A 7,658-nucleotide genomic window follows, 5' to 3' on the forward strand; every position below is an offset into this window, starting at 1 on the left:
GTAAATGTCATCAGAGAAACATGGCATGACTGAAAGTTTAAGATCTTATATGTACTCTGTTAAAATGGATTATTTAATATATCTATGTATGTACTGGAGCCTGTGGATTAACGTAAAGTATGAGACACTGGGTTTTGATGTGAATTTCGTGAACATGACAATTGGCCATGATTTCAATTTTAAGTCTGTAAAAATGATCAGGGTTATAAGGATTAAAAAATATATAGATATCTATATACATAGTAATTTAAAATTGTGCTAAGATCACTTTTGTAGGAGAATGGACAGAAAGCTGGTTCCTACAAGAAGATAAGAAGAAGATGCTGAGATGCTGTGCTGGAGATGGATGGAACAAATACCAAGGACCAGAGGACTTCATTGATGATGTTGCCTGCCACACAGCTGTAGAAGAAAAGACTTTTTGAATCTTAAAGGGACAATTGCACTATTATTGTTTTCTTTTAGGTCTCTGTATCTGTTTTATGAAGGGGCTGCCCCCTTGATTTGTCAATGCCTGTATTTACAGGGGTGATAGAGAGGAAAAGAGAGCTGAGAAGAATTTGAATTCAGATTTAATGTAAAAGGTGCCAAGTGTTAAAGCTATCATAAGAATGATAATTTCTATATGTGATTATATGGAAATGCAATTGATGTTAAGTTTATTGTTAGTATTACAAAAGTTATTACTGTTTCTAAATTGTATTGTATTTCTAAAAACACTTAGATTCTAACATTTGAAGGGAATTATCCTACTCCCGCTGTGTCTCCCCTTTATGCAGGACTCCTTGTCCCATTTGGGTTAAGATAGAAGGGAAAGAAATCAGGCTCATGGTTCTGAAGAGTCAGGGTTGACTGCCAGTTTGAGACCACCCTGATGGTTACTGAGATTTAGTGGGACGTGAGAAGTGAATGGGATGTCCCAGTGAAGACTTCTCAGTGTAATTAAGGTAATGAGTTCAGAAGGTAGTGTGAGAAATGAATTCTCAGAAGTGAAGCTTCCTCAAAGGGTCAAATAATTCTTGATTACTACTTTCAAAATCCTCCCCCACTCAGACCCTGTTTTTAAGCACTTAACAGAAAGAATAAGGCCTGCCCCACCCCCAACCTGAGCCGTTTGTCCTTGGCTTTGAATTTTGCACCTGGAATGTAAGCCCCCCCTCCCGGTTAAAGGGATAGGAAGAAACTTTCAAGCTTAGAATGTAAGCCCCACCTTCAAGTTAGAATGTAAGCCTACCCGCAGTTAAGGGGGTAAGGGATAGTGGTGGGTAGAGACTTGTTCTCATGGTGGGTGGAGATTTGCTTTTATAAGGCAGCTCCTGTTAGGCGGTGTCTCTGTCTCTCTGTCTCTGTCTCTGTCTCTCTCTGTCTCTCCCCCCCCTCCCCCTCTCTCCCCCCTCCTCCCCCTCTCTTCCCCCTCCTCCCCCTCTCTCCCCACGTGTATGGGAGGAGCAGACAGCCATCTCTCCAGATTGTAATAAAGGTAACCTTTCCACCTTCAGAAGTCTCTGAGTTTAAGCTATAGTTGTATTAGCCAATACCAGAATTTGGAGCGTGAGAGCTCAAAGGCTGAGAGTTCTCTGAAAACTCAGCACGGTTATAGCCCAGAGGCTGGATTATTCTGTCTCTCCCCACCCTATCAATCCTCCCTCACTGGTAAAAGTGATCTTACTAAAGTCCGGCCTGACCATGTCATCCTCTAGTCTATAAACTCCAAGGCTCACGGACCCTGGAGATCATCCATGTATTCCAAATGCCTGCCATTCTAGAAGAAGGAAAACTCTAGGTTCACTCAATCAAGCAAGAAGCATGCAGTGATCCCTTAAACCCTGGGGATACAAGAGATTAAAAACTTGTCCCTGCTCGCCAGGAGGTCGGGTGAAGGGACCTTCCCGAGGACACACTACTATGTGTGTGTCACTGCCTGGCTTTGAACTCTGGTCTTCTGAGTCAAAATCCACTGGCATGGCCACACACACACTTAGCCCTAGGCCTAGGCAATCAGCTGGAGATTGGGCGCCCCTGGTGCTGTTCTCCAGTTTCCATCCAACAAACCTCTCTAGAGCAATCTTCACCAATGGCCTTCTCCCTCCCCCTCATCATCCTCTACACCCTCCCCTCCACTCCCAGGGAGGTCTCAGCCCTCAGGGAGTTCAGGGGCAGAGGAAAGAAATTTGGCACTATAATAAGGGAAGGAGAAAACACCAGGTGGGGAAAGGCACAAACAGGTTTCCCTCTGGATGGGATTGGGGAACCTTAGGGAAAGTTTTCTGGAGGAATCAGGAAAGGTTGCTAGCCTAAATCTGTAGTTCTCTAAAGGGTGTGGCAATAGCCCAGAGACTGGATAATTCAGTCTTTCCCCACCCCAGGTCATTCTCCACTCACCAGTCAAAGTGATCTCCCTAAAGCCTGAGTCTGACCATGTCACCCCCTAGTCCAGGAGTGGGGAACCTGTGGCCTCAAGGCCACATATAGTGTGCTGCACTTGAGGACCTAGAGGACCATAGGTGGCCTCGAGGCTGAAGATTCCCCACCCTGCCCTAGTTTATAAACTCCAATGGCCCCCTATCACCTCCAGGATCAAATAGAAAATTTTGGGTTCTCCTAACCTTCTTAACTTGCCCCTCCTCTCACCAGTCTTCTTTTTCTTCCTTTGTCTGGTGAGGCAATCAGGGTTAAGTGACTTGCCCAGGGTCACACAGCTTGTAAGTGTCTGAGGCCAAATTTGAACTTGGGAAAATCAGTCTTGTTGACTCCAGGCCTGGTGTTTGTTCTGTGGTGCCACCCAGCTGTCCCAACCCCGTGCTTAGAGACTCTTAAGCCCAATTCTCTGCCTCTCTTTATGGCCAGCCAGAATCAGTCTCTCCCTAACAGGGTTCAGAGGCACAAAGGTGCTCAGTCAACTTTCAAGAGGCAGGGGGTAATGCAGAGGAGAATGTTCTGGGCTTAAGAATAAGGAAGACCTGAATTTGAATCTGGATCTCAAATGCTTACTAGCTATGTGACCCTGGAGGCAGTTAATTGCTCTGTACCTCAGTTTCTCCATCTGTAAGATGGGGATTATAATAATTTCTACCTCACAGGGTTGTTGTGAAGATCAGATGAGTTAACATACGTAAAGCACTCTGCTGATCTTAAAGTGATACACACACACACACACACACATACACACACACAGACACACACACACAGGCTATTACTGATTTAAAAGTTAAACAGCACAGGGCCAGATACAGGTCTTCCTGATGCCAGATGTCACCCACTTGCCACTTAGCAGCAAGTCTTTTTTTTTTTTTAAAGGAAGAGGCTGGGGTAGGGGGGGAATTAGGAAAGGTCTCTGGTAGAAAGGTAACTGCAGCAGAGTCCAGAAGAAATTTTTTCAAAAAGAATAAGGAGAGCAGAGGATGAGATGGATAGATAGTGTCATAGAACATGACCTTGGACAGACTTAGGAAGAGAATGGAGGTCAGAAGGGCCTGGCATGCTAAGGTCATGGCGTCACAGATTCAGACACGGCTGAATGACTTGAACAACATTTTGCCTACATTCTTGGACTTTGAAGCCAGGTCTTCTCTACTGCTTGCTCTTCCTGGTTTCTTCCATCATCAGCACCTGGTGTGGGTGTCCCGTCCCTGGGTCATACCAGATCACCAGGGAATATCTCTCTCCCTCCTGCAAGGCCTTGCCTCCCCTCCTCCCCACCATTGGTGAGGCCCTCTTGCAGCCTCCAAAGAGTTCTGGTGGCTGGTCTTCATTCCCCTCCTGGGGACCTTCTGGGCCTCAAACTCATGCCGTCCACTCCCTTCACCGCTTACCTTACTTCCCCCCAGCTCCCCTTCCTGTGTTGTGCATTCATTCACTCCAGGAGCTTGGGTTCACTGAGTACCTGGCACTGTGGTGAGAAGGTGGGGGAAGGCAGTTTGGGACGACCCAGTGCCTACCCTCAGGCCTCTCCCAGGCTCAGAGGAAGCTAAGACACCCACTGATAAATAAACCCACTGGGAGGAAAACAATAGCTGACTTTTATACAAGGTTTCACCAACTCAGGCTCCCTATTTCTTTCAACCTCTCCCCCAGGTAGGTATGCAGACATTCTGATTTTATTACAATATCTGGAGTAATTCAGTACCTATTTTACCACAGCCTAACCCTTGGCCTCTGGGTGGGAGGGCATGGGGCCCAGCAGCGGGGGAGATACAAAGTCTAACACATACCACCAGTATAGTCAGCCTCCACACTGGCTGCTTTGGGAAGTGGGGACTGTCCTTCCCCCAGAATAGGAATATGGGGGCTCAGTCCCTGAGGGCAAGGTAAAGCCCAAGGCAGCTGCTTGGGCCAATCAGTGGCAAGCAGGGTTGGGAGGCTGGGCCTCTGAAGCCCTGGCACATGCCAGTTCTCCTTGGCCCTCCAGCCCTCTGTGAGGGCTGCCCCTGCCCACCACTCTTCCCCCAGGGCTGTGCAAACTTGTGATTGATATTCTTCAGGCCTAGTCACTGCCCAAAGAGGGGACTTGGGACTGGGATGCCAGGGGTATCCAGGCCATTTGGGATGGCACTGAGGGAGGGGACTGGAGTCCAGAGAGGACACTTTCTTAGACAATGTTTAGAATAAGGAGGTAGGAGCTGGAGGAAACACATCAGGCCAGAACCTGTAACAACAGGGAATGTCAGTGAGGCTGAGAAAGGCCTTAGGACACAAAATATCTGAGCTGGGAGGGGTAAAACAAGGAATGCAAGAACTGAGAAGGGTTCTTAAGATTGAGAACGTCAAAGCTGGAAGGGATCTGGAAACATGAAGTGTCAGACCTTGGAAGGGCTTTTGAACAGGTCCTTAGAAGGAGACAACTTAGAAGGGGCCTTAAAACAGACATCTGTCAGAGCTGAGAGAGGCCTTAAAACAGATATCTGTTAGAGCTGAGAGGGGCCTTAGAACAGGGAATGTCAGAGCTGGGAAGGGCCTTAGAACAAGGGAATGTTAGAGCTGGGAGAGGCCTTAGAACAGAGAATGTCAGAGCTCAGAGGGGCCTTAGAACAGGGAATGTCAGAGCTGGGAAGAGCCTTAGAACAGGGAATATTAGAGCCAGAAGGGAACTGAGAATGGGAATGTCAGAGCTGGGAAGGGCCTTAGAACAGGGAATGTCAGAGCTGGGAAGGGCCTTAGAACAGGGGCTGTTAGAGCTGGGAGGGGCCTTAGAACAAGGAATGTTAGAGCTGGGAGAGGCCTTAGAACAGAGAATGTCAGAGCTGGGAGGGATCTGGAAACATGAAGTGTCAGACCTGGGAAGGGGCCTTAGAACAGGGAATGTGTGGCCAGGGCCTTAGGAAAGACCACATTAGAACACAGAAAGCCATGTCCTAGCTGGGAATGGTACAAATCAGGGGAGACGGGAGAGGAGGTCCGTGGGACACACACAGAACGTGAGAACACGTTGTCAGAGCCAGAGTGGCCTGAGGGGTACAGAACGTTGGGACGCGGTGTTCGAAAGCACAATGTTACAGAAAGGAAACACTGTTAGAACACAGAACGTGCAACGTGAGATCTGGAAGGGCCCTTATCCGCCATCTGGTCCAGCCCTTTCACTGGAGAGAGGAGGGGGCTGGCGCCGAGAGAGGAAGTCGTTTGCCCAAAGTCACACAGCGAAGACGAGAGGCAGGGCAGACCGAGCTCCGAGCACTTTCCAGGACCCCAGGACGCTGGGGAAGTCTCAGGGGGAGGGTCAGGCCAAAGGAAAAGATGTACAAGGGAAGGGAATGTTAGCGATCAGGTAGCTAGCTAGCTAAGCCAAGCTCGTCCTTTCATAGAACAGGAAACTGAGGCCCATCTAGGGGACGCTCCACGTCGGACTCGGAAGCCTAAGTTCCTAGCACGACGTTGCCCTCCCCCGGCAGGCGGGCAGTCCCTGCCCCTACCCGCGGGCGTGGGGGGAGTGTGGCCGCGGGGCCGGGCGCTCTCACCTGCATCCCGGTCCCCTCGCAGGGCGCCCACCTGGATCTCCGCGCCCAGAGCCGCGTCCCGGGAGGCCCAGGCGCGGGCCGGGCTCCAGCCGGGGCCCCGGGGGACCAGGGGTCGCAGCACTCGGGGGAGCGTCCTCAGCATGGTGGCGGCCGCTACATGGGAGGGCAGGGGGCGGGCAGGGGCAGCGGCCCGAGGGCTCCACCTACGGGCAGCTACGCAGCGGCGGCCCCAGGCCAGCGCGGGAGGGAGGGAGGGGAGCGTCGGCGGGACCTCTGGACACACCCCTTTGTTTTCCAGAAAAGGAAACCGAGGTCCGCAACAGGGAAGGCTTCCCCAAAGGGCCGCCCAGGCCTTGGATCCGGAAGCGATCCGGCCCTCGCCGGGGTACAAAGTCTGGCGGCTGGCTCTCAGGCCCCTCAGGCCCGCTTCCGCTGCTTAACCGGCTGCACCCTTCCCCGACTTCTCCAGCAGCACGAATTCAAGGCCAGTGAGGGCCTGCCATAGATGCCAAGGCCGAGAGGGAAGCGATCTCCCCCGCAGGGAGCTTTCCTTCTAAAGAGAAAGCCCCCCAGGTGTCCGTCGCTCGTCTGCCTGTCTCTTGGTATGTCTGTGCGCATACCTCCAGAATAAATAGAAAAGGGATGAAAGCCCCTCTTGGGATCTCTTGGCCCATGGGTGGGGAACCTGCGGCCTGGAGGCCACATGTGGCCCTCTAGGTCCTCGAGTGTGGCCCTTTGACTGAATCCAAACTCCACAGAACAAATCCCCTTAATAAAGGGATTTGTTCTATAAAACTTGGGCTCAGTCAAAAGGTTGCACCTGAGGACCTAGAGGGCCACCAGTGGCCTCGAGGCCGCAGGTTCCCCACCCCTGTCTTGGCCCCTCCTGTTCTAACTCGATTGTTGAATCTCAGTCCCATCATAGTAGCACCCTTACTCAAAGCCAGGTTCCTGGACTTTGCCCTGTAACACTATAACCCCATGTGGGGGTGGGGTGGAAGGAGTGGACGCCAAGCTTACACATCCTGGGCAGGATAAAGGGCACATTTTGGCCCCAACTTCCACCCCTCCCCCACTCCCATCCCAGTACAAAACGAATTGATCTCTTCCTCTTAGATCTGTCTCTGCAAACTGCTTCCTCCGTCAGGTCTTCCTTGATTGGCTCTGCAGCTGAAAGGGAGCTTTCCCCTCCTCAAGAATTTAGTAGATGAGTGACAAGTCATTTAACTTTTCAGCCTCTGTTTCCTCATCTGTCAAATGAGCTGCAGAAGGAAATGGCAAACCACTACAGTATCTTTGCCAAGAAAACCCCAAATGGGGTCACCAACAGTCTAACACGACTGAAATGACTGAACAACAACCTACAGTCGCCTGAAGTCCTGGGTTGTATCTCTGGCTGCTCTCTGGATACTGTTCTGTGAACTTGTGTTTTTGTTAGTTCTGGATAGCCCAGAATATCATTTAGTCAGCTGAGGGAGATGGCTGTAAGATACTGTCCAACCACCAGATGGCGTTCTAGCTCTTTGAAAGTAGCTTACTGCTGCCATACCTGAGAAGGCTCGAGCCTTCTTAGGTGTTGTGAGGGGATGATTGATTGAGCTGACATCCCAGGTTCGATAGATTTTTTTTCATTCAAATTTTGTTTCTTTTTCATGATCAAATCCAGTTCAATAGATTTGAGGCATTATGATCAGAACATCCCCCAAA

At 50.4% G+C, this 7,658-nt stretch overlaps 1 protein-coding gene across 1 annotated transcript in view; it reads right to left on the reverse strand.

Annotated features, from left to right (window-relative positions):
• ECHDC2 (enoyl-CoA hydratase domain containing 2) overlaps positions 1 to 6,178 on the reverse strand; it is a 28,508-nt gene extending 22,330 nt beyond the window's left edge. Inside the window, exon 1 of the mRNA XM_020987796.2 lies at positions 5,952 to 6,178. Within this exon, the coding sequence (XP_020843455.1) occupies positions 5,952 to 6,093 (142 nt within the window). The 5' untranslated portion in view covers positions 6,094 to 6,178. The remainder of the gene's footprint in view (positions 1 to 5,951) is intronic.
• Positions 6,179 to 7,658: the final 1,480 nt, after the last annotated feature.

This window comes from Phascolarctos cinereus, unplaced genomic scaffold (genome assembly GCF_003287225.1).
Source record: "Phascolarctos cinereus isolate Bilbo 61053 unplaced genomic scaffold, phaCin_HiC Scaffold_5;HRSCAF=322, whole genome shotgun sequence".
In the NCBI taxonomy this organism is placed as follows: domain Eukaryota; kingdom Metazoa; phylum Chordata; class Mammalia; order Diprotodontia; family Phascolarctidae; genus Phascolarctos; species Phascolarctos cinereus.